This window comes from Dermacentor silvarum, chromosome 1 (assembly GCF_013339745.2).
Source record: "Dermacentor silvarum isolate Dsil-2018 chromosome 1, BIME_Dsil_1.4, whole genome shotgun sequence".
Classification (NCBI taxonomy): Eukaryota; Metazoa; Arthropoda; class Arachnida; order Ixodida; family Ixodidae; genus Dermacentor; species Dermacentor silvarum.
The window spans coordinates 369,410,932-369,436,603 of record NC_051154.1 but is presented as its reverse complement, the minus strand read 5'-3'; the positions used below and the strand labels follow the sequence as shown (position 1 = coordinate 369,436,603).

At 47.2% G+C, this 25,672-nt stretch overlaps 1 protein-coding gene across 2 annotated transcripts in view; it reads right to left on the bottom strand.

Annotated features, from left to right (window-relative positions):
- Positions 1 to 481: 481 nt before the first annotated feature.
- The window catches only part of LOC119437452 (WD repeat-containing protein 6-like), a 245,733-nt gene continuing 220,542 nt past the window's right edge, over positions 482 to 25,672 (bottom strand). For both annotated transcript variants that reach the window (XM_037704476.2, XM_049660566.1), the window contains 2 exons: positions 19,669 to 19,819; positions 482 to 700 (listed from right to left, as the gene is read on the bottom strand). In XM_037704476.2, coding sequence (XP_037560404.1) covers positions 586 to 700; positions 19,669 to 19,819 — 266 coding nt within the window. In that variant the 3' untranslated portion in view covers positions 482 to 585. The remainder of the gene's footprint in view (positions 701 to 19,668; positions 19,820 to 25,672) is intronic.

Sequence of the window (25,672 nt, the reverse complement as noted above, 5' to 3'; positions counted from 1 at the left end):
ATGGACACCCCTCCAGGGATTATTTCATCACAGTGTCACTCTAAGGTAGTTCATGTACACTGAGTGCCAAGGGTTTGAGATTTTCTACATTGCCATCTGTCAACAAAAGAAACACAGAAAATGAGATGAATATTTGTCTTCACTGTCTGCTCATCTGCTTCTACTTTTTTCTGTACCGTTCTTATAGCCGGGCACTCTTGTTGCTATGACTGCCCAAGTCTAGCCAAGATTTGATTATGAAACCCATTTTTTGTGCCAATGCTGCATAGTCAACCTAATTAGGTACCCCTTGAAAACTGTGTTTTCACTAACATTACAAAACTATCTGCCTTTTCATTGCTCCATAGTTTTTGTCAGGTCTTTCTAGGCAGTGAACTCTAGCACTGTTGTGGCTGCCAAGCAACTTAACTGCTTTTTTTACCCCTTTAGCAAAAAAGTTGCAGTAGGAAGCCCCAGAAAATAAATGTGAAACAAAAACTGGTGCCACTTCACCTTAGTGCGCATGTCCATGATAACAAATGCATGGCACTTGATTTATTTTTATAAAAATCCCATCTGTACAGTTAAAAAGGTAAACAGGCTTGTCTAGGCTAGGTAATAACCCGTCTGGCTGATCATGGCCTCCTCGGCCTTGGCGGCATACTGGGTCACGTCCAAACCCTCGCCTCCCACCACCATGACCACATCGTCATTGTTTTTCCTGTAAGGGAAGAAAGGTGCAGGACACTGTAACAGCAGTTATGAATAAAAAGGGTTTGCAGAGTTTGTGTGCAACAAATGTCACAGAAAGGCAGAGTGCACTAATGCAAACCCGCAGCACACAAGAGCAGGCAGCTAGTAAGAGTGGTGCTGAATGAACATACAAAATAAATAATATTTCTGAAGTTATCACATTCTGTGAAAAAAAAAGTGATTGTTCCCATTTGTCTTGTGGGTGCCCCTTGTGTGCATTCGATTTTGTGCCTTTTGTCTGGCCAATGTCTGGCATGAAATTGTATCAGGAAGAGGAAACTTGAAAATGTGCACCTGAACAGATGCAGTTGTTGGGCTTTACACAGTGCACACCATCATGAGAAGCTCCCTCCATCAAGCTTTTGTTTTGTAAAAAAGAACTGCAGCGAGGCTTATATATGTTCTTGCCAGAATACTACAAATGATCCATGACTGCAGTTTTCCCTCGATTAAGCTTTCCTGCCAAATTAAGGGCTTAAAAACAGTACACTGTCAAATTATGACAACCGTCTAAAACAAGATACATATCTTGAATATAACTGATAAAAAGAAAGTAAGGAACTAGCCTTGTATGAATTATAAGACTATCAAAAATATGTTTTGAGACTTGTTTTGATCCCTCAATCATGAAAAGTTAATACAGGGTCCTCAAAGTAGCCACAATGTCAATCCTAAATTTTGAGATGCCAGAAGCTTCTGAAATTGCCAAGTACAAGTTAAACTGTCAGCAACTGAATGAAAAAAAAGGCTATGCCATCTACAGAAATGCTGCTGGAACAGGTAGTTTATGCACTTTGGCAGACACAACTTTCATGAAGAAGTTAACTTTTTGAATTGTACCATTATGGTATAGGTTTGCATTAGAAACTTGAAGACAATCATATTCGAGGACAACTCCGCTTTAACACTTCTAAAGCGTTTGTGTTCTGAGATATTCATAATCAAATTGGACGCTCAATACGCTAATTTTGCAATCGCAGGCTCGAGTCCGGACACTAAGATGAACCCTCTCATATGACATAGCCGATTCCGTAAAGCATGCCAGTCTAGAAGCTGGGTGGAGCTGTAACAGCTGTGCCACTGTAACTCCTGGCTGGCCAGAAGAAGACTGGCTTTTCTAACCAGAAATCAGAAGATGTATCAAGACTGCCACCTCTAAATGACAAGCTACAGCATTTATATTATGAATATCTAGGAACACAAACACTTTCAAAGTGTCAAGCAGAATAAAGTTATTTTTGAATATGATTATCTTTAAAAACATATACCATAAGTACGATATTCAAAAGGTATTTTAAGAAATTTTTGCTAATTCTGTATCTGCTGACTATTTGTTCGCAAAAATTATGTCCACCAATGTGCATAAGCCACATGTGCAAGCAGCACTAGTGGAGCTAGCACAAACTCTTTATTAAATTTACTGATAGTAACTTCGAGGACCCTGTGTATTCCATGAGGCACACCTTATTATCGTGGTGTGTTTAAAAAAAAATTATTTGCAGATAGCTTTAAAGGGACACAAGCTACACCAAATCAGTACACAAAAGTAAACAATTTTTTCAAACCTTTACTTAATCGTTTAGCAGAAGAAAGTTGATAAGTGGAGAAAATGAAGGCCAAACTTCCCTTATATAAGTGACACTAAAACTTGAATGCCAGTACCAGTGATGCTACTGCGGACTTATGATTTGGAGCAATTTTTGGAGCATCAGAAATTTCATTTTGGAGCATTTTGGAGCAGGCAATTTGGCATTTTGGAGCAGCTTGGAGCAGCTGATTTTTCACATCCTTAAGTATTTCGAAAAAGCGAGTTGCAATTTGCATTCAATTACCTGAATAATTGTTATGTTCTCACGAGAAGCTTCGTAAACATTTTCATCTGTTGCAGATCTCGTGGGGAAGAAATGCACTTGTGTGCATGCGACACACACAGACACAAATTGATATCATTTCGTATATTGCTAGTTTTCCCAGATGTCATCGGTAATATCCAGAAACAGAAATGATGGACACATTGGCGGCACGCAGTTATTATAACCACGTCATGCTGCGCTTCAAACAAGCTACTAGCTGCGTTTCCGGAGTAGATAACGTCCGCCGATGAATCGCCAATTAACCTAGAAGCCGCGAGCCACGGCAGAAACCGCACTTTGCCGTCGAGCCGCCTTGGAAGGCAGACGCCGCGTCGGCGCCGTGCGTAGCACTGCTAAAGTCACTGGAACCTAGAACTTTGAAAGTACCGGAACCGCCGGAGCGAGCGCAGGCAACACTGCGCAGGCAACACTGCGCGGAAAAGACGAGCAGCTCTTCCTCGGGTTTTCTAGGCTTGCTACAGTGAAGAACAGCACGATGGCTGCCGCAGTGGGCCCTGTGAAATCCACAAACAAAACCGCATTTCGTTTAGCTAGATACGATGTAAATTACAAGTACAGTCGCCGACGGATTTTTCGGACTCCAAAAATTCAGACTTGTTGGATATTCCGGAATTCATAGATGTACGAGCAGGATTCCCATAGAGCTGATGCATTTTCGCGAGCAATTTTTCGGACGAATCTAGGAGCCAATGTTCGATTTTCCGGACTAAATCGCTCGCTCCGAGCCACGCTACCCGATCTTGGAGGCCGCCATGTTGGATTTTACGCTGGCTTGGCTTCCAGTGCCCCCCTCTATAGCCTTCAAGAACAGTACACGCACGCTATCCCCTCGTCTCCGAGGCCATGCCCGCTCTTCCTTGGCCGACAAAACGTTCTAAAAAGCTGCACTTGCTATTCTTTTCTTTTTTTTCTTTTTCTTTTTTTGTTCGGTCCGTACGCTGCGGGCGGGTGAAAGCTTGCGAGGGTCAGCCAGCAACCGCAATATATTCTCACGCACGCGAGACAGAAAGGCGGCCGGAGGCGCGCGCGGACTTGGTTCGCTCGCAGTCCACGGGGAGAAGGCGGCGGAGACGGTGGGGAGTTCTGCTCTTGCGGCTGCCGACGGAGCTGCCGCGCAGGCACCGTATCTTGAAAGCGATCTGCTATGTGGCCGAAGTGTGCGCCCGCGATCTGCGATGGGTACAAAGGGCGTGCGCCGAGTGCCACTAGCTTCGTATGCGCCGTTTTTTTTGTTCTTTTTTTTTGACGTTCGCGTTGAAGCGAGAGAATAGACAGCGCGAAGGTCAATATGCCCGCGGTCATCGAGCGAGATGTGTTCATGTAACCTGTGCGCGCGTGACACCGTGCTTATTTAGTTAGTAAGCGCATATTTACAACTTTATACGGCCGATAAAACTAACATTCTTACTTCGTATCGCTGTCTATTAATTGGCTATCGCAATCGATGCTCCGCCTTTTGGGCGAAAGTGCGACATTTTTCTTAAGCCGCTCTAAGCCTCATAATTTTTTTCTCTTGGGGGGGGGGGGGGGGAGCTTTTTTGACTGCTCGATTTTTCAGTCCCCGCGAAGTCCGGAAAATCGGTCGGCTACTGCACTCGGAAAGTGAAGCATTCAACTGTGCGCCACCCGTTCTAAATGCAAAGCGATCCCGATGCTCGTGTGTCACACAAGATTTTTTTCTTTTTCGGATGACTAGGCATCAAGCGCTGCCACAAAATCGTTTATACGCGTGGATATTAGACAGTTTTAGTTACACGCAAGTAGAGGCTTTGCGTACGTAGAGCTTCTACGTGTAAGCAGTACGCATCACCGGCACGCATCAATGCACATCACTGGCTTCGCTGAAATACTAATCTTTAATTGAATTGTTCATATTTCCCGATAGATGTAGCTACGTGGTGCGTCGCGTACGTGTAGCTAAACGCGTTTCAGATGGCGTGCACGTAAGGTACGTAGACTGTTCACGTTCGCGTACGTGAAGTCTCCACGTACGTGTAACTAAAACTGTCCATTATCGCTTTCTAACGTGGCTACTGATTTAACCGCGCACGAAATGTTTCATACAGATCTATTTCTACGAAAATAAACGGTCCCTGACTGCACTACAAGAAAAAGGGATGCTAAAAACAGAATTAACCAGGTCATGTTCGTGTTGTTTTTAAACAACACACGAGAAAAATCTATATTTTAATTTTCAACATTGACAGGTCGATCGATCTTCATTGCAGTGGTTTTCTCACTACACTTTATTATTTTTTGACACAGCCACCCGTATTCCGTCGCTCTTCGGGCCACATTTTGCTCGGTTCTGCATATTTCTGAGCATTTCCTCGCTTTGTTTACTCAAGGCAAACCGCAGTCTTCAAAGCAAATGCGCGAAGAAGCTTTTCCATCACATTATGGCATTTAGGGAGTTTGATGAAATACCGCAAGGAGCTTCTCAGCTTTGCGATATTAACAAGTTCACCAAGTGGGAGTGAACTTGTCGCTCTTTCTCCGGTGCAGCCAGAGATAGCACGGCGCTTGCTGTCGCTCTTTCCGCTTAACTGGTATCGCGAAAAGCGCTTTCCCGGACTCCCGGCGGTTGCTGCACCCGAACGTGCAGCACCCGGACATTTCCTTTCGTTTTGTTTTAAGTCTACGAAAGTTACATATACACTAAATTATACAAAATGCAAAATCTGACCTCGCTGATGACTCGTACGCGCGGCGTGTGCGAGCGATGTCTGTCTGCTTATCTCCTCCGGCGCGGCTTAGATTCGCCATCTATAGTGGAAAGTGATCACCTGACGGCAACTGACCAATCGGCGGCGCGGTGGCTAATTAGAGAAAAGGGCTGCGGTACTTTCCAGTGACCTTAATTGGGACGTACGCGCTACAGCTTTCTCGTCTCCTGTTTGCAGCTAAGATTGCAACTAAGGCTCGCCCTATCGTCACGTTGAACGTTTTAATTCCCCGGTGGTGCAATTGGCGATAGACGTCGTCAAATCCGAGACTGTTTGGCGCAGTTAGACGCAATATTCGTCGATTGTATCAGGATGGCGCAGTAAATCCCAATTGGCGCACTTTGGCGCAGTTGGCGCAGGAGTGGAATCACTGCAGTACTTAAGAGGCAGTTTTAGAAAGGGGCCAACTCTGATTTCCTTATTCAAAAACATGTACAATGCAGAAATGCTCATGAGACAACTGCTGGACCATTTTGAAATTTGTTGCATTTGCAACAGAAAGTTACATTCTAGTGACTCTACGAAGCGGAACTTTGATTAAGGACTCTAGAATTTCTTTGCGAAAATTCCCGAAAATTCGAAAATTTGAAATAAAAATTGAAGCATAAAGCTTACAAGTCCGTAACACTGCATAGAAAACAGATATTGCAGTTCAGTAAACTGTATCTGTTAGGGCATCTAAAGCCAAAAAGTCTGCTTTATTTGAAGTTTATCAGCAAAAAGTCTATACGACTATAAAAATAAGCTCTTGGGACCCAACTAGTACCACTATTGTTAAAGGGTACCCACAAAACATTCAATGGGGCATACACATAATTACACAATCTACATTTTACGTAAAGTTGTTGAAGGGATAGGGACACGAAATCTGAAAATTTTATGAAAATGCTGAAAATGAATCCTCAGTGTGTGATTACACTGAAAAGTAGTCACTTAGCTAATTTTTGAGCCAATGGCTTTATTTTTGACGTTTCTGTGAGCGCGCGCCTCGCCGCCCGACCCACGGGAGTTGGAAGGCGTGACGTCACGACACCCTCGTCGGATAGCCAGCCGGCCAGCCACGGTCATTTGAAGCGCGCCGACGCCGCCATCGCAACCATGGATTCGAGTTCTGGTGCCTCTACCAGCGATGAGTACACGTCTGAAGACGAGGACCATTCCAACTTCGCAAGAAATATTACCGCTTACGGTCACAAGCCTTTCGCGTCAAGCGACGAAGAAGAGCAGGCGGCCGTGGAAGTGCTGGTCAGGTTTTCGCGAACCGTAGCGCGAAGACACGAGACACTCTGCACGAGACACCTGTGCCAGAATTATTTGTCATTTCCTCTGTAAACTTGCGTTTTCAAGAGCGCACGCAGGCAAGGCAGCTGCGGGATACTTCAGCACTGCGTGGATGACTGAATAGTAGTTTACGCCGTCGGCGTGAGCAATTGCTGTGAGGTATCAGTACCTCCGCGACTCTCACGTCCACTTTGCCAGCCGATCGACAGATGGCAGCCCCTGTCTGGCGTTCTCCCCAGTTTTTTCTGCTTTCCTGTGGAGAAGCAGAGTTGTGTGTGTGTCAGATCTCGTGAGTCGCGTTTGCTAGCCTTGTATTTTTTTACCATGCTTTGCCAACATTTTTAAAGACATTACTGCCTTCGTGCCCAGCCTCGGGCATCTCGCCCCAGCCTCGCCCTCACACTGCTCAAGAAGGCTGCAAGTGAACGAAAACAGTAACGACATCGTTTCGCATCTTTTCAAACGCGCCGATCATTTCTGCCTTGCGTTTTCGTGAGAATACTGATGGCACAGCGTCAGGCTTTAAGCATTGCTTTTTGAACGGAATGCCGAGGCTTTTCAGCACAGCCGGGCTGGTCACATAATCATCGTCGACGAAGTGGTCTGCGCAAATGAAGTCATTTATTAGAGGTCTCCAGGCTGGGCGTGATGGCTGACAGGCAGGTATGCAAAGTTTACGCACCTTCTCGTCTCTGGGAAACGTGTGCGACGGCGTGCCACGACTGACAAAGCTGTTAGAACAGAAATGTCTGGGCGATTCCTTCCGGCGCGACGAACGCGTCAATACCGAGCAACGACCGTGGAAAGCTTCATGGAAGATGCACCACTGCGTGGAGCGCCGACAAGGATAGTGTTTCAGAGGGACCACGTGCGAAGATCGCCAAAAGGGGTTAAACGCTGCAAAGGACCGACACCCAGGAAACACTGCGACGGCTGTGGCCGACCTTGGCCACGTGTGTGAAGGTGGTATGACGTCAAATTTCAGCTTCTGCCGGCGGCCGCTTGGAAGCAAGGTGCAACAGAAAATCGCAAAAAAAGATGTTTCTCGTTTTTTTTTTTCAAAGTAGCTTGTTGTATTCGTCATTTTCAACAGTTCAACTTTTGTTCTGACGCAAAAAACCACCTGCCAACTTTTGTGTCCGTATCCCTTTAAAATGTTTACGAGGGCGTTGCAAAAGTCCTACTCACAAATAAGCAATAAATATTCAGAGTAGTGTATAATACATACTAGGGATCGGCGAATATTCAGTATTGTCGAATATTCGACCGAATAATTCTATGTTCGTTATTCGCTTCAATTCAAATTCAGGTATTCGATATTTTCGAATTATTCGGCGCTCCCGAAAAGGCAGCCAGAAGCCAGGGACGGCCAGTACACATCTCGGAGGCTAGCGTACAACCGAAACGAAGCCGCAGAGCCGCATCACTATAGTCATCAGCGGAAATCGTACGTGAATGATGGCAAACGACAGAACCCTTTGTGTCTATTTGTACCTTTATTGAACATTTGAACACTTAACTGAAGTTAATTATTAATTTTAACAATAATTTTAATTTTATTTAGTTTTTTAACAATAATTAACAATAAAATAGGTTAATTGTACATTTGCAACTTTCAAGAATTTTTCTAGAAATTTGGAGGCTAAATAAAAAAAATCTGCTTCCTATAGTCACAAGATTTAAAGTTTTTCTTTTAAGGGCGACAAATCCCTTTAAAATCAGTGCAGTGGTTGCAAAGGAAAATTACTTGTCTGTTCCCAAGTATTTAGATAGGAGCTCCCAAGCTGAGGCTTTGTCTTAAAGGGCCCCTCACCAGGCCACATAGAAAATTTTGATTATATGCTGGACGTTGTTACATGCCTTCTAGGGAGTGTTCTACCGAAAAAACTTTTCAAATTGGTTCTTCATAACTGAGGCACGAGCTGTTGCGTTTGTCTCGTTTCGCGCAGAGCACAATTCTGTGCGCTGTGCACCAGAACACCTGACTAGTGGCATGATAAATCAGTGCCACACGAGCACTGAGCCAGATGCAAACGAATCAAAGAGCACGATCGCGCACTGGAACTGGGTAGAAAACGGCAGATAGTTTTGTTTTCTGTGCAGGCAACTGCACGACGTAGGAACAAGCAGACGAAATGAAAGTATGTCCCTCTTGTAACAGCACAGACTAAAACAAAGACCCGCAGACATTCGGTTTGTAGGTTTTATTACTTCTCTAAACTTTAAATCAGCTAGTGAAGCAATAGATCAAACAAATAAATGCTTCAGATTTGAATCATTCTCGATGTGACGAGTCTCAGTGAGTGACGTTTTGACAATGCGAATTGCGTAGGCGTACTTGTTTGTCTGACCTCGACTCTGGCCGGGAACAAGGCTCTCTTGAGAAGGGCACACAGCGTTTGGCTTGAAATTTCAGCTGCATTTGCAGCACGTAGCAGTGCAATACAGTAGAACCTCGTTGACACAATCCCATTACGTACAATTTCCTGGCTCCAACGTTAGCGATCAAGAACACAAAAAAATGACCCAATACAGTTACGCTTATTTTGTACCAGTTCATAAGTTTCTGGAAAACATGATCTTTCGGCACCAACGTTCCGTATATCGCCAAACTGTGATAGTACGATACGTTTTCCGGCCACTAGATCCCATGTAAACAAGATAAGGCGTGAGGTGTACACAATCGAGAACAGCAGCCGCTCACACCACAGTAGCTTCCCCACAATACTCGCCCGCCCGTCTGATGTGAAAACGCTGGTGCACACTACGTTTCTTATTCCGGTCCCAGCAAATCTCCACCCGAGTCATTGCACACTGCATTCACAGGTATTGCTGCCAACAAATTGCGATAAGCCTCTTATCTGTTTCAGAGCGTGTGGGTCATAGTGCCGTAGGAAGCATATTGCACACTTTCAATAGGCAATAACTGAAATACGCCGCTGTTCCCTGTTGCAGGCGGCGCAAAGGGAGCGTCATGTATTGATTTGGCGGCATCGTAGGCACCATATTCTAGTGTTTCCCACCAGCTCGATTTCGTTTCTATTTCCCATTGCCGTCTTAAAACACTACACAAAATGAAAACGACAATGCGCGTCTCGAGTCGCTTGCACCCTATGCGTGTCTGCATCTGTCTGGTGCCGCAACAATTTGTACTGAATGGGTACGTCAAAACTTGTCGATAAAAAGCCCCGCTTGAAGAAGCTACTAACCCAAGCCGAATTTGAGGAGCCCAAATGTAAGCGTGCCGAAGCCATAAAAACGTCAATACGCGTCTCGAGCCGCTCGAGCCCACCAGCTAGGCTCGCATCGGTGTCTCGTGCTGCAACGATTCAAGCAATGCTTCGCATTACATACCGTATATACTCGTGTTAGGGCCGCCCTCGTGTAAGAGCCACAACCCTACTTTGAAAGAAGAAATTTCAAAAAAAAAGTTCGAAAAGTCCCGCCATAACGGTGTAGTTAGTTCAATCGAAGCTAGATGGCGCTGCCAGTTTTCCGCTTCCGCCGGTCAAGCCGTTGAGCTGGTTGAGCCAATGCCTCCTAGGAGGCGTTGGTTGAGCGTTGGTGTACGGCGCCATGATTGCTTTGTGTGGTGCATCATTTGCATCGTGTCGCCGGTGAACTGGTGTCACTCCGTCAGTAGTAGTGAGCCCTGTTTGAGCCAGCGCAGGTGATGGAAGATGGGCCGGTATTTGAGATCGTTCATTGCTTCATTTAAACTGCAAGTGACTGAATATGCCGAGAAGCACGGCAAGTGAGAAGCTGGACGCAAGTACGACGTAGACGAGAAGCGCGTGCGGTACTGGATAAAGCAGAAAGATGCCCTCGCCGCTACCAACAGGAGCCGAAAGGCGTTTCGCGGCAAGAAGTGCAAATACCCGGAACTCGAAGGCGAACTCGTCAAATATGTCATCGACACTCGAAATGACGGCTACGCTGTATCAACTGACATGGTACGCGAGAAAGCCCTCAACATTGCTCGCCACATGGAAATACCCAAGGCGCAATTCAAGGCAAGTCGGGGGTGGGCTACGCGGTTTATGAACCGGAACCAGCTCTCTATCCACCGCAGAACGACTGACCGCGTCAAGGACCAACTCGCCCCGACTCGCACGGACTTGGCCGTTATTCCTGGAGGGCTAACGAGTGTGCTGTAGCCGCTTGACGTCTGCATTAACCGTCCTTTCAAAACGGAATTTCGCCGATGCTACTCGGAATGGATGGCTGGAGGCCATCATGAGAAGACCCATACGGGACGGCTGAAGCGGGCATCACTCCAACAAGTGTGTGCGTGGATTTTGAGTGCGTGGCGTGCTGTGTCATTGGAAACAGTTGCGAAAAGCTTCAAGGTGACTGGAATTTCGAACAGCTTGGACGGTAGTGAGGATCGTCTCTGGGGGGATGCACACGCCGAGGCAAGCTCTTCCGAGGGCAAGGACAGCGATAGCGACATGGAATCGTAATAAAAACATTTCTGACATGTCATTTGTGACTCTCTTGCACACTTCTACTGCTGCGGAAACAGTATAGACCTTTGGCGAGCTGTCGTCGGCCTGATTCGTGTAAGGGCCGCACCAAGCAAAAATTTCGAAAAAAAAGTGCGGCCCTTACACGAGTATATACGGTAGATCTCCACTACAGATGAGTCTGTCAATCTTTTTAGCAACTTCCTATGGTAGGTTTTCTCAGTTGGTACGTTTCTTTTGCATTTTTTTCTAAAACTTATGAATGAGGTTCTACTCTACTTTGCAGACAATATCGTCAGCGTGCGTTGTACACACAGCACTTGTGTTTAAAATGGCCAAACCTGGTGAAGAACCCTTTAAGCATAACATCACAAGTTTCAGAATATTTTGTCATAATTGGGCAGTTTCGGTGCAGTTCCTTTAAATTTCCTACGTTGACCTTATGATTCCTTTAGAATGCAATGTAGTCGTCTTTACAATAAACACAAATATCTTAACCCAAGCAGAACCTATAAAGCTATATGACATCATGACAAGCTAGTGCAGAAACCTAAAGGCAGCATTACCACCTGTCACTTGTTTTTGTATTTGTTTTGGCATATCAAGCTTCATCTCATGGTAAGAGTAGCTGCTTTGCTAATGCATGGGTATAACACAAATCGAGGTTATAAAGATATTTCTCTTTATTGTCTCTCTAATACAAGTTATAAAGAGGCACTTAAGCACCTTTTCTTGAAACTGAGCAACATGCTAGAATGAGTGCAATGCAGTTTTTTCACGGTCCCGCTCATCGACCTCAATCTGCCAATAGCTGCTTTTTAAATCAAGAGATGAAAAGTTCTTAACCCGTCGTAGCCAGTCCAGAGAATCATCGATGCGCCGCAACGGGTAAACGTCTTTTTTGTGACGTTGAGCTTTCGGTAATCAACACAAAAGCGAAGCATGCCATCCTTCTTCTTGACGAGTAGGACCGGTGAAGACCACAGACTGCTTGAAGGCTGGATGACGCCATCGTCATTTTCTTTACTTGTGCTTTGATTGCCTCACGTTCTTTATGCGAGACACGATACGGCTGCTGGTGGATTGGACGCGCACCGTCGTAGGTGATTATTCTGTGTTACGCGATTGGCGTTTCACTAACTTTAGAGGAAGACACAAAGCATGCCTTGAATTCCGATAATAGTTGTTGCAGTGCCTTCTTTTTCTCCTGCAACAGCTCGTTATTGATGTCAATGCCTGCGAGTGAGGCTTCATCGGTGTCGGTTTCTTCGGAAGCGAAACACTCAATGACGTCCTCGAAGGCTTCAGCTTAGGTGATGGCAGTGCCGCGAAAAAGGTGTCGATGCTCATTGGTAAAATTTGTGAGCAATATTTCAGCCCGGCCATCTCGAAGGGCAATGATGCCTCTTGCCACGCAAATTCCTAGGTTCAGCAAAAGGGAAATGTTGCCTTCTGCTAGGACTTGGCCCTTGCGCGCCCCTTCAGATATCACCTGAACCATCACACTAGAACGGGGCGGTATAGTCACGCTTGTCATATGTAAGAGGCCGCCTGCGGTACGAAAAAGAAGAAGAGCACGTGAAGCACAGTGTTCGGAACGGCACGAGCTTTCGAGGAGCGTGAGCCGAGGCGTGATCGGGGGATGAACGGCGCGGTCGGGGGATTATCGATGTGGCTCCGGGCCAGGAAGGTCGCATCGCCAGCTCCGCTCTGGCGACGGGAGACTTGGGGGTCTGGTTGAGTCCGTGACGTTGGCCGTCCAAGGTGTGGCCGTCGACCTCGGCAAGTTCGAGCGAGGCTCCTGGACCGGCTGCAGCCTCTCACGGCAGGACCGGGCAGCCCAGAAAGGACCCCTCTTCCACGGCAGACCAGCACGTTCGATTCTCCTCGGGACGCCACGTCGGCACTCACGAAGAAGTTGCGACGCATCCCGAAGCTAGGCCTACCCAGGTAGCCCCAGTCAACGCCGTGTCACTTCACCGACGAAGTTTGAGACGCCGGCATCTAAAACGAGTGCACCGACGGGCCGACGGCAAGACAGACGCAACTACAGAATCGACGAGAGCACAGAACTCTTGGATAAGAAGCCGCCAAGCCTCGCACTCGGACAAACGTGCAACGGCAAGTGCAACAAGGTAACTCGCATTCGTAGCGTCTCAGTGATATCACAGGGTTGCCTGACTTTGAAGGATCAGCCGCCACAGACAAGTGTAGGTGCAAAATAGATCGTGTTTAGTGTATTTTTGTGAGGATTTTTCCCGCGGTGTGTTTTAGTGTGCTTGATTTTTAGTTTGAGTTTTGAGTGTGCGTCCGATTAAAAATCTGTTTGCTGTGTTGCCACGCGTCTTCCCTCTCCATCTCTCATAACACCTGCACGCCCCCGAGATCGGTGAGAAAAACACATCACAATTGGCGAGCTTGCCAGGATCCGTTCCTGGATTCTATCTTAGCCCAGTCACCAATACTCGAGAGTAGCAAAGATGGAGTGGGAGCGTTTGGCGGCGATAGCGAAGGATTTGAATATGTCGAAGGATGAGGCGATGGCATTTTTCGAGTACACGCAACAAGAGAAGGAAAAACAGCAGAAAAGCGAAAAAGAAATTTTAGAACTTAAGATAAGACTAGCGGAGATGGGCGCGGGTTCTCGCGACAGAACGAGCTCACCCGAATCGGCGTCATCTGACTCAGCTTCTTCCAGACCAAAGCGGATTTGCCCTAGAAAATTAATGGCTCCCTTTGACGAGCGAAGAGACGACTTGGATGCATATTTGCATCGGTTCGAGAGAATAGCGATCGGGCAAGGCTGGGAGAAGAGCGAGTGGGCTAACGCCTTAAGCCTATGTTTAGTGGGTGAAGCGTTGAGTGTATATGGGCGTATGTCAGCAGAAGAATCACTAGACTACGACAAGGTGAAGAAGACTTTATTACAGAGATTCAGATTGACGGCAGAAGGGTTTCGAGAGAAGCTTCGCTCATGCAAGCCAGAAGACTCGGAGACAGGCAAACAGTTCGCGTGCCGACTAACTAACTATTTTGAAAGGTGGATAGAGCTTTCGGAAACGGAAAAGGCATATGAAGCAATCCGCGACAAGATCGTGGGTGAGCAGTTTCTTGCCAGATGTAGCAAAGGGTTAGCAATATTTCTGAAAGAAAGAAAATTGCAGACGGTGAAAAAAATGGCAGAACAAACGGACTAGTTTGTAGAGGCGCAGGGATTGGTAAACCTAGGGAATAGTGTTAGAGATGCTCCCACTGCAGAGGACGATGAGCTGAGAGAGAGATCCCAAATGGGTGGGCGCAGGGCCCAGCAGAGATGTTTCCTTTGTGACCGTCTCGGTCATCAAGCAATTCATTGCCGTGTAGGACGCGATGACCAACGCCAGCGGAAATATTGCGAATGGTGGAACAGGAGTGGGCACAACACTGAAGAATGTAGACAAAAAACGGAAAAAGTTCTAGCCGTCACAGCACCTAATGACACTGACGAGGCGGACAGGTTCTTAGAAAAGGAGAAATTAGAAGTGGTAAGCATAGCCATTGTGGATAAGAAAGAGCAAGACATGCCCGTAGTAGAAGGCAAAGTAGAGGGGAAGAAGGCTACCATATTAAGGGACACGGGCGCGAACACCGTACTAGTAAGGAGAAGTTTAGTACATCCAAAGAATATGACTGGAAAGGTAAAGCCTGTTATGTTAGTCGACAGATCCGTGAGACACCTCCCAGAAGCTCAGATCCATATATGCACGCCATATTATACAGGAAAGGTGACAGCTAGGTGCACAGAAGATCCTCTATATGACCTAATTTTAGGTAATGTATTCGGAGTGAGGGGAGTAGAGAACCCAAGGTGGCAAGGTGAACCTCCTCAACCTAGCGGACCTAGGAACTGCGCTGGCAGTAAGGAGAGTAAAACGCAAGAGGCCAACATGCCTACGGTAGTGAAGCAACTTGGCTTATCAATTGAAGAGATGGGGAGACAGCAGAGAGAGGATCAAACACTTAGGTACGCGAGGCGAAGAATCGGGGGAAGACCTATGAGAGAAGGAAACAGGTCAGGAGTTTTTTATGAATTAAAAGATGGCCTGATATATAGGACGTTTTGGAGCGAGGGCGAATGCAGGAGGCAATTGATGCTGCCCATACAACATAGACGAAGCCTTTTGGAAAAGGGACAGGTGAATGGTCATAGAAACAAAAAACAGCTGGCAACAACACTAACGAAAATGGTATTTTGGCCAGGAATATACCGGGATATACAAAGTTTTGTGAGACGGTGCTATAAACCCCATGAAAGGCCAGGTAGTGGTTTAGTACTGTGAACAATGTATAGTCTCTTTGGTGAGTGGGTTCACAACTTCATAACATTGCGAACAATTGAGGGCAGTGTACTCTGTGGTGCGAACAATGAACTCGTGAGTGTTGTGAACAGTGCAAATAGTGAAACGTGCGCGACAGTGCAGTGAAGTGTGGTGATAAATGGTATGCGACAATGAAGCACAGAGAAGCACACAAGTCACAAGAGTCAAGTTCACCACCAAAAAAGAAGATGGACAGTAGGCAGTTTTTTGAGAAAAAACTCTTAAAAGGGGACCCATGTCATATGTAAGAGGCCGCCTGCGGCGCGAAAAAGAAGAGCACGTGAAGCACAGTGTTCGGAACGGCACGAGCTCTCGAGGCGCGTGAGCCGAGGCGTGATCGGGGGATGAACGGCGCTGTCGGGGGATTATCGACGTGGCTCCGGGCCAGGAAGGTCGCATCGCCAGCTCCGCTCTGGCGACGGGAGACTTGGGGGTCTGGTTGAGTCCGTGACGTTGGCCGTCCAAGGTGTGGCCGTCGACCTCGGCAAGTTCGAGCGAGGCTCCTGGACCGGCTGCAGCCTCTCACGGCAGGACCGGGCACCCCAGAAAGGACCCCTCTTCCACGGCAGACCGGCACGTTCGATTCTCCTCGGGATGCCACGTCGGCACTCACGGAGAAGTTGCGACGCATCCCGACGCTAGGCCTACCCAGGTAGCCTCAGTCAACGCCGTGTCACTTCACCGACGAAGTTTGAGACGCCGGCATCTAAGACGAGTGCACCGACGGGCCGACGGCAAGACAGACGCAACTACAGAATCGACGAGAGCACAGAACTCTTGGATAAGGAGCCGCCAAGCCTCGCACTCGGACAAACGTGCAACGGCACGCGCAACAAGGTGACTCGCATTCGTAGCGTCTCAGTGATATCACAGGGTTGCCTGACTTTGAAGGATCAGCCACCACAGACAAGCGTAGGCGCAAAATAGATCTTGTTTAGTGTATTTTTGTGAGGATTTTTCCCCAGTGTGTTTTAGTGTGCTTGATTTTTAGTTTGAGTTTTGAGTGTGCGTCCGATTAAAAATCTGTTTGCTGTGTTGCCACGCGTCTTCCCTCTCCATCTCTCATAACACCTGCACGCCCCCGAGATCGGTGACAAAAACACATCACAACGCTGTCGTCGGAAACGCGAAGTCCAGCTCTATGGCGGCAGGCATCATCATGTGTCGTAGCGTTCCTCGCAGCGAAAGTGATGTAACGCTTCCCGAGGTTGATGATGGCACCATATTCCCGAAGAAAATCCATTCCAAGAATTAAATCATGGGAACATTCATGCAGGACAATGCAGCTAGCGAGAAATGTGCAATTTCGGATTCGTATCCTAGCGGTGCTCACGCCAAGCGGTGAGATAACGTGTCCGCCAGCTGTACGAACTTGCGTCCCAGTCCAAGGCATAACTTTCCCGAGAAGGCTCGGCAATTTTCCGCTAATAATTGAGTAATCATCACCAGTGTCGACTAGCGCACTGACATTTCTCCCGTTGACGAGCACAGGTATGTTCATCGCGAACTTGTTTGCAGGCTGAGGTACAGGCGTGGTCGAATCTCCGTCGGGTCGAGGTCGCACCGCTTCGAGGTCCAAATCTCTGGGTACACGTGTCGTCGAATCTCCGTCGGGTCGAGGTCGCGTCGCTTGGAGGTCTTCAGCACGTCGCGCATCAGCGGCCCTCACCTCGAAAGGTCGCTGACGTCAGTTTTCCAGGCGAGGGCTCAGAGACCGTCCCTGCATCATCCTCGACGTACCTTCGCGACTTGGATAGGATCGCTGCGGTGATGGCGATCGCGACTGGCACCTTAGTGACTGAGGCACGCGCTGCTGGGCGATTAAGGCTTCAATTTCGGGCGGCCTCTGTCCGAACCGGGGTCGAGGTGAATTGGCAGCGTAACCCTGCAGTTGAAGTTGGCAGTAGTGGCACTCTCGGTATACGTGACCCACCTCACCGCAATGATAACAAAGCGGTCGTCGGTCGGGCGTGCGCGAAATGTCCGATTTACATGTGAAAGGGCGGTTGTCGAGAAAGTAAGGTACCGCCTGTGCCGAGTGGAGAGCAACGGGACCTAGCGGAGCTGATGCAGGGATGGAGCGGCTCAATGTATCTCCATACATCACACGCTGAAAATCGATCGCCGCGAGTGGGGATGTTGCTGATCTAGGGAGACTGCGCCTCAACGCATCAGCGTATGTCGTGCGCTGAAATTCACTTGTCTGGGGTGTTCTTTCGGGGCGAGGTTGAGGTACCCCAAGTGCATGCTGCACTTCGTCACGCATGATGTTGGCGATGCAGTTGACCATATGCTGCTGCGCCCGGTGCAGCTGTTGCAGCTCGTCGCAGACTACCGATCGTATTAGCTAGCGGAGCACTTCAGTGTCAGTCGTGAAAGCTCCTAGACCGACGGTTGTCGAAGCAGCATTTACTTGCCAGTCATACTGGTTCGACTGCTGCTGCAGCACCTTTTCCATAGCAACGGCTTCTGTGAGGAGCTCGGTAACCGTCCTCGGCGGGTTACGACTGAAGAGCTGTTCTTTGACACCCCGCATCAAATGACGGAGCTTCTTGTCTTTGGGCATGCTAGGGTCGGCTCGCCTGAAGAGACGTGTCATGTCTTCAACGTACATCAGAACACTTTTATTGGGCTTCTGAGCATGCGATTGGAGAGCCGGTTCTGCTCGCTCTCGGCGATCGGGGCTCGAGTAGGTGTCCAAGAGCCGCCGACGTAACTCACGCCATGATGTCAGGGCCTCTTTGCGGTTCTGGAACCAGGTGTGAGCACCGTCCTCGAGGCTGAAATACGCATTCTTTAATTTCATTCGGTCGTCCCACTAGTTGCAATCTGCTACTCTCTCAAAGTCATCCAGGCAGTCTTCCACATCTTCATAAAGGTCAGCGCGGAAGGAACGTGGCACTCGCGGGTTCTGCAGCGTTAAATGAGTTGATACTGTCGCCGTACCTTCGACCGTAGCCATTGTGGTCCTGGATGATGGCACAATCTCAGGGGCCAGTCCCCGAATTCTCCGGCAGGCACGGTGCACTGGTGTAAGCTCCGGTATGGTGCTGATGTTCTTGCTGCTACGAGGGGTCTGTTGCATAGGTCGAGGCTATCCAGCACCTCCACCAGAAATGTCACGTTCTAGGAGAACAGGCGACCTGAAGCGTTGAGTTCGAGTCTCTGACCGCCAGCTGATCAAACGCAAAAAACTCAAACACCCGTGCGTGGATCGGAGGATCTTCGTCTGCTTTTTCGCTGGCGCCTGTCAAAGCAGGTGCCGGTGCATGGCGCGTGGACTAGCGCGCGTCTTCGGCTTTCTAATTATATAGCACATGTTGCAAGGTGTGGCAATATATATAACCCGCCGTGGTTGCTCAGTGGCTATGGTGTTGGGCTGCTGAGCACGAGGTCGTGAGATTGAATCCCGGCCACGGCGGCCACATTTCGATGGGGGCGAAATGCGAAAACACCCGTGTACTTACATTTAGGTGCACGTTAAAGAATGCCAGGTGGTCCAAATTTCTGGAGTCCCCCACTATAGCGTGCCTCATAATCAGATCGTGGTTTTGGCAAGCAAAACCCCATAATTATTTGTTTATATATATAATACAGTTATTACTTAGCAAGTATTGCCTAAAATAAAAAGATATGTTGTGCTAATGACTCGCCCATCGCCATTACCATCATTTCCGAAGTGCACTTATCTTTCTCGTGTAGCAGCATGCCGCCAAAGTAGCACTCTGTGCGCGTAAATGCACTCGATCAAAATGACACTAAGTTTGCCAGTGTGACAGGAGTATTACAGTCACCAGCACACCAGCTGACCAGTGAATCAGTAAAAACAGCAATGATGAATTGTGTAAGCACAAACAACAGAAACAGTGCTGCATCTGTACATTGTCTGTTACATAGCCCGGTGATTCCTACCATGCCACCAAGAGAAACTTACATAAGCCATATGTGTGCATATTTGCAACAGAACCCCTTGCATATGTATATAGAAAAGCTAGCCTTGAGGGTGTCAGCCAGCACCATTGCTAAATTGCAGATCCAATACACTGCAAACGCCAAGTGAAATGCTGTCTAGAAATAGGAACATGGCTGATATGACCTCTTTTGCTACCTGTGACACGTAGATGACCAGAAGGCAATAAATAAGTCAATGAACAAATGATACAGTGACATCAAAGTTACAATCACCCAGCGTAGCACAAAGTGCACAAGTAAAAAAAGCAAATGCTCTTGCCTCCAGCACGTAAAGGCAGCAATATCAGGTATGCAGGAGAAGCGACTGCAGTGCTCTTGCAAGGAACCAGCAACCCGTTGCCAGAGACGAAGCCGTTGGTCAACACCAGTTGACACCAGCCAGTTCCCTCTTGATGCCAAAAACTTTGTGCCTGCATAAACAATGAAGAGCAATTTTAAATGCAAAAATTAATTCCAGCAACGTGCCCTGGTTACAGCACAATAGCGTTTTGTAACTATCTGCCCCTTGTTACAAGGCTGTGGAAAGGACCATCTATGCTTGCATATTTGGGCAGTCACATGAAGGCTGCCTATTGAAAACCTTATTTTCGTATGAAAGACAATATGCACTTAATCATCATATAACACACTACAATTTTTTTATACCCAGTCACATAGGCCATGGCAATTTACATTAAATTACAATTCAATCTCCCAACTGCCAGTGAGCCAAAAAGCATCTGAAAGCACAGACAGTTTTTCTGAGGTCTTGTCACCTTTTTTTGAATATAAGGAACTAAGTACTCAAAGACAATGAAGACAGATGTGGAGAAAGATATCGCTAGGAGAAAAAAGTCTGGCATTCAACTTGTGTATTTGTTCCTTTGTGAGGATATTACATGTGGCAGCCTGGAGAAAGCAAGCCAGCCAGCTTGCTTTCAGAAAAAAATTTACAATGGAGAAGCAACTGCGTTCCATGCACCGAGGCTGCGCTCGAGCATTGGCAATTTTCGCGCACTTTGTACTTTCACATGCCACTACTAGATGTCGAGAGCCAGGGTGCGCACAAGATTCAGTGTGTGCACAAGTCATCGGCTGGGCCAGCACTACAGTGTAGACTGCTTATAAAGTAGGTCACCGGAGTCGCGAATATCCACACTATAACCAAAACAATGATTTTATTGCGAAAGCAATTATATGGATACTCGAGGTGCATTCTGCCGTCGCTGTCACTGTCGCTGAGAGGTTCCGTATAAAGTCCAAGGGCCATTGCCACGCGCCGTATGTTGTAAGTGCGAGTGAAAGAATGTGAGGGTGAGCCGGCGATTGCGGCTCAATCTGACGCACGCGAGGGAGGAAATCGGGAAGAAAGCGCACCCGTCTTCCGTCGCGCGCAAGGCTCTGGGGGTGCGGGTAGAGAGGGGAGGGGGGGGGCGGAGGAGGGTGCACTCTACTCCGGAGCCACTGTATCTTGAAATCCATCTGCGACGGAGGCAAAGTCCACTGTGCGCTGTGTTTTCGGGGCTTAGTTGGCGTTAATGCGAGGCACAGCATGAAGGTCAATTCGCTCGCTGATGCTGCGGCGCTTCCTCACTATAGCGTTTTGACAGCGAGTTTCCACGGTCATCGTGTGGGATGTGTCCAAGTTTGCTTGTGTGCGCGTGACACCATGCTTGTTAATGCGCAGAGAGCTGCGGCAGCGGATGTGTTTTTGCGCGCTCATGCCATTGCATCATTCTGCCTGCTCTGCGCGAGGAATGCTGAGATGTGTAGCTGGCGCGGCTCAGCACGGTGGGCGAAAAATAAGAAAGCAGCTATTCACGTGCCAGCAACGTTGGAAGCGCCCGACGGCACCAGACATGCTGGTTGCGTTATGTCGTTGATAGACGCTGGTTGTTTGCCACCACGAGATCGCGGAGCTTCACACGTGCGTGCATTACATAGGAGTATATCTGCAGCTTGAGGGGAGCGTTCACCATCTCAGTTGAGTGCCGAACTTCCAGGCAGCCGCACTGTAACCACTATTTCGTCTCCCGCAACTGCACTATAAGTGATGTGCGTATACACAGTGTTAGGGGAAAATTAACGGGAGTCTGAAAGAACAGTATTATATCCGGTTCTGCACTATAAGCGGTTAGGTTATAAGTGGTCTATACTGTATTCTGACCAAAAGGTTTAGTCTCATGTAAAGGCCGCACCTCGTCAAAATTGCAAAAAGAAAAAGAAGTGTGGCCCTTACACGAGTCTATAAGGTATGTGCACACCATGGAACCAGACCTATGTGACAAGTCATCAGTCTCTCTAGTTACATAGATTTGCTTTTTAAAAGTACAGGCACGATCAAAAGTTCGTAGACCACGGCACCAGCAAAAAATTTAAATATATTCAAGCGCAGCTCCGCCTGGAATTGGTTTAATACATTGTATTGGCCAAACCTGCGCCCATACGCTTGCGCACTTGATTTCAGCCGGAATGCCTTGGCTGCTAAACAAAAATTAATAATTGCGGCAGCTTTGGCCCCCATACTTTTGATCGAGACTGTAAATGTACATATTTAGCAGAAAGACGAAACAACTTGAAAATGCATATAAAAATAAGTAAAATAACCCAAAAGTTGTGTTCGAGATAATGCCCGCGATCCATTATTAGGCACATAGTGTGCAAATTTTGTGCCCGAGTTTAAAAGCCATCTGATAAACTGCCGAGTTCACAAATTAAAAACACGATTCAGCAAGAAGAAACATTGAGCTTGCTTCTAAACGATTAACTTGCCCTCACCTCATTAGCTCAAACTCAAGGCAACCTCCCTAGTCAATTCCTGTATCAAGATCACGTTTTCTTCAACTGCAAAGCTTTTTTTCTGAGAAAGGTGCGTGTATTTCTTTGTATAATTACGACACAATTAGGAGGACAGTAGCTTCCACTTTGACCCTGCTTTACCAGAATCATCAGCTGTACCTTTATACATCCCTAGTATAAAATAAGAACAAAAACAAGACCTATCTGAATTTGATGATACATGTCTATCTGAACAACACATGGGCATGCAGCATTTAAATGGCTCTTTTGACATTTTGAACATATTTGAAATAAACATGCTGTGACAATCATCTTTGGCAAACAAGGCAGTATTTATGTGCTGCGGGAAAGCCACAAATTTGAAAAACAACATTGTGCTCCTCTCTGGGCGTTTCAGGTTCCTTTCTTGCACATTGTGATGCCAGCAGAGACATATGCATGATGCTACCAGGGTAAAAGTTGTCGATAACAGTAGTTGACATATGAGGGACGTCAGTTTCGATCAGTCTGCTAGTATGCTTTTTCCATACAGTCACATGACCGCTCCAACACATTTATGTTGCTTGCCTGTCATGCACAACAAACTGATTTCACCTACTGTAGCATGTTTTGCATTGCGTGTTCTAGCCATGACCATGTCTTGGTTTATGCTTCATGCAGAAGCATGGCCCAGCTCTGGTAACAGCGAGTAGCTGAAAAACGCAGAGCTGTGGTAACCAGAATAAACCATGTTTTCAAAGAAGAGTGCCAACGGGGGGGCGCTTGCTGATGACATATTGTCCACTTGTCTCCTAGAGAAGCACATGGCGAGGGGAAGAGTGCCCATCGTCATGGTAGCGAAGGTGAGTGTGGCAGCCACATGGTCATTCATCAAATGCGTGTAGCTTTGCTCTCATGGCATCATTTCAAAAATTTTGCGAGGGTTTATGTTCATTGTAGGCTGGTACACAGGTGCCAATGCTATTATAACAAATTTTTGAGTTCAGGGTTTTTTGGGACTCCTTAAAGCTGAACAAAGAACAAAAGATGGGTTTGAAATGAAAGAGCAAGTGGAGCTCACAGTATTGGGCAATAACAAGAGGAAAGCAAATAAAAATGAATGGTGCACTTTCTACATAAAATTTGTTTCAGAAAAGCCTTCATACTTCATGAAGTACTTGTCAAATGCATAGCATCAGAGTGTTTTATCAAAAATTGAACCTTCCCTCCTCAGGAAGGCAAACCAATGTTTTGTAAAAAGTGTAAATGCTTGCAGCAGGAATGCACCGTACACATAGCCATGAGAGTGCTCTTGAGCATGTGAAAAGAGCGAGAATTGCTTTACAGAAAAAAGTTTGTCAGCCCGAGCGGGAGATGCTCTTGCTACTTCTGCAGTGGGGAGGAAAAGCAAAAAGAGTGGTGAATGGCGTCAAGGAGAGAAAGGATGTGTGACAAAAAAAGAAAAGCACATCACACCGTAGTATCCTCAACCTACATTTGGTGTCCCATGTCATGCAGAAATTTTAATACAGCTTTCAGTTCCAATATTAATACGGAAATGACCCACTGTTCTCTGCTCTTCCACATACTGTGCTGGGTAAATGCCAAGTACAGTGGTGCCACTGCTTAACTGAGATATGGAGCAATTCGTGCAGCAGCAAAATCTTCATTTTGGAGCAGTTTGGAGCACCCAAACACAAATTTCGGAGCACTTTGGAGCTAATAAATGCCAACTGCTGGACACGTCCTAACCTATTTCGAACACTTAAAATTGACAAGCGTTATTCCAGAAAGTGTTTGATTGCTGCAAAACAATGCTGCTTTGCCTCTAAATATATGAGTTTCCCTTTCATTTAAATGAAGACAACAAACCTGGTCACCACAGTGTGCTATAATTAGTTTACTTCGAATTGAGTGAAGCTGCTCAGACGATGCCTTTTACATCGTATGAATTTTTCATTGACAGCTGCCACTTTACCATGTTTTCAGCAAAGCTCTAGCATCATTCAGAAACACCTGGCCATACTCAATGTCATCAATGCTCTTCTGAGACAGGCCAGCCTTGATGAGCCCTTCGGAATGCTCAGTCATTTCTTTGGACGACACCAGGCACTTTTCAATGGCCTGTTTTTCCTCGTAAAGCTGAAGACTCTGTTCAGCAACTGGCTGATTCACAACATGCGCCGACCAATTATTTGGACAACAGCAATTCAAGCAAGCTCGATTATTCGGACTGCTTCGAGGCACCATCACTTGCCTATAAATTTAATGTACAAGTACGACCGAAATTTCGGCCACCTTAAGGTACGCCATTCTCTATAATTCGGACTCCGCCTGCATGATAGCGTGCTAATTTGGCCGCTGAGTTCAGCGGAAATAGCGGTATTTTGGTGTGGATACGCTGCTGGCAATGCTGCGACATGGTGATCGGCCATGTTGCCGACACCCGCTGGAAACCGAAACTAACAAAGCATAGTTATTCCAGCACCAACTGCGCCCAAACCGTAGGCTAAGCGAACTCCGGAAAGCCATTTGGGAGTGCCGCGGTATTGGCTGTGTGCGTCCAGCGTTTGTTCATTGATGTGTTAACTAGCGACCCGGTCGCGGCGACTTCAAGTTGTTTAAGCTCCACCCACTGCACCCTCGATGTCTCCGCCGACAAGGACAGTGACTGTTGCTAAAAAGACAGGCCGTCATTCAACTATGATAGCACGGTCAACTCCTACACGGCGATTTTGTAGTGATGCATTCCGCTCGATTCTACATGCCGCCCTTATCATCCACCGTTCACTGCCGGCTGATACCACTGATAATGAAGTGCAAGGAGTGGCAGCGGAAAAACATCACTACAAAATCAGTCTTGTTGCCAAAGGTGTAAGATTCGGTGCATGCATTGATTGTACTTTTGTCTATCTGTGGCGACAGCATAACAATGGTAGAAATACGGACTAACCAGATTGTAGGCAAGCGTACATGCGCGCAGCACTGATTTGACAAACTTCGGCTTTATTTTTGGACGATCCCTTTCGGGCATACTTTCCCTTTCGCGATATTTCGCACGACTAGCGCTGGACACGTCGACAGATGACAGCGTTCCTGGCACAGTACCAAGAATGCCATCGCTCGCAGATGTCGACGTGTGTGATGCTAGTGACGCAAAATCCCGCGAAAGTGAACGTATCCCCAAAAGTGGTCGACCGAGAATAAGGCACTTTTTTTAGCCCCTTGTCGAATAAAGTCGCTTGTTTTATGGTGAATTCGGATATTTCCGACTCCTGATTATTTGGACTTTTAGGCGGTCCCCGTCGAGCCCAGATTATCGCTTGCTGACGTTTCAATAATGTGAAGTTCGATTTAGGAAGCTGCCTTAGTCATGCGCACTATGCACGTCTGTGGACAACTGCGGCCACACACGTAATGCGCAAATTTGGCACACTTCGGCGCAAAATCGTATTTTTATCAGGGTGGCGCAGGAAATCTCGTATGGCGCAATTGGCACAGGAGTG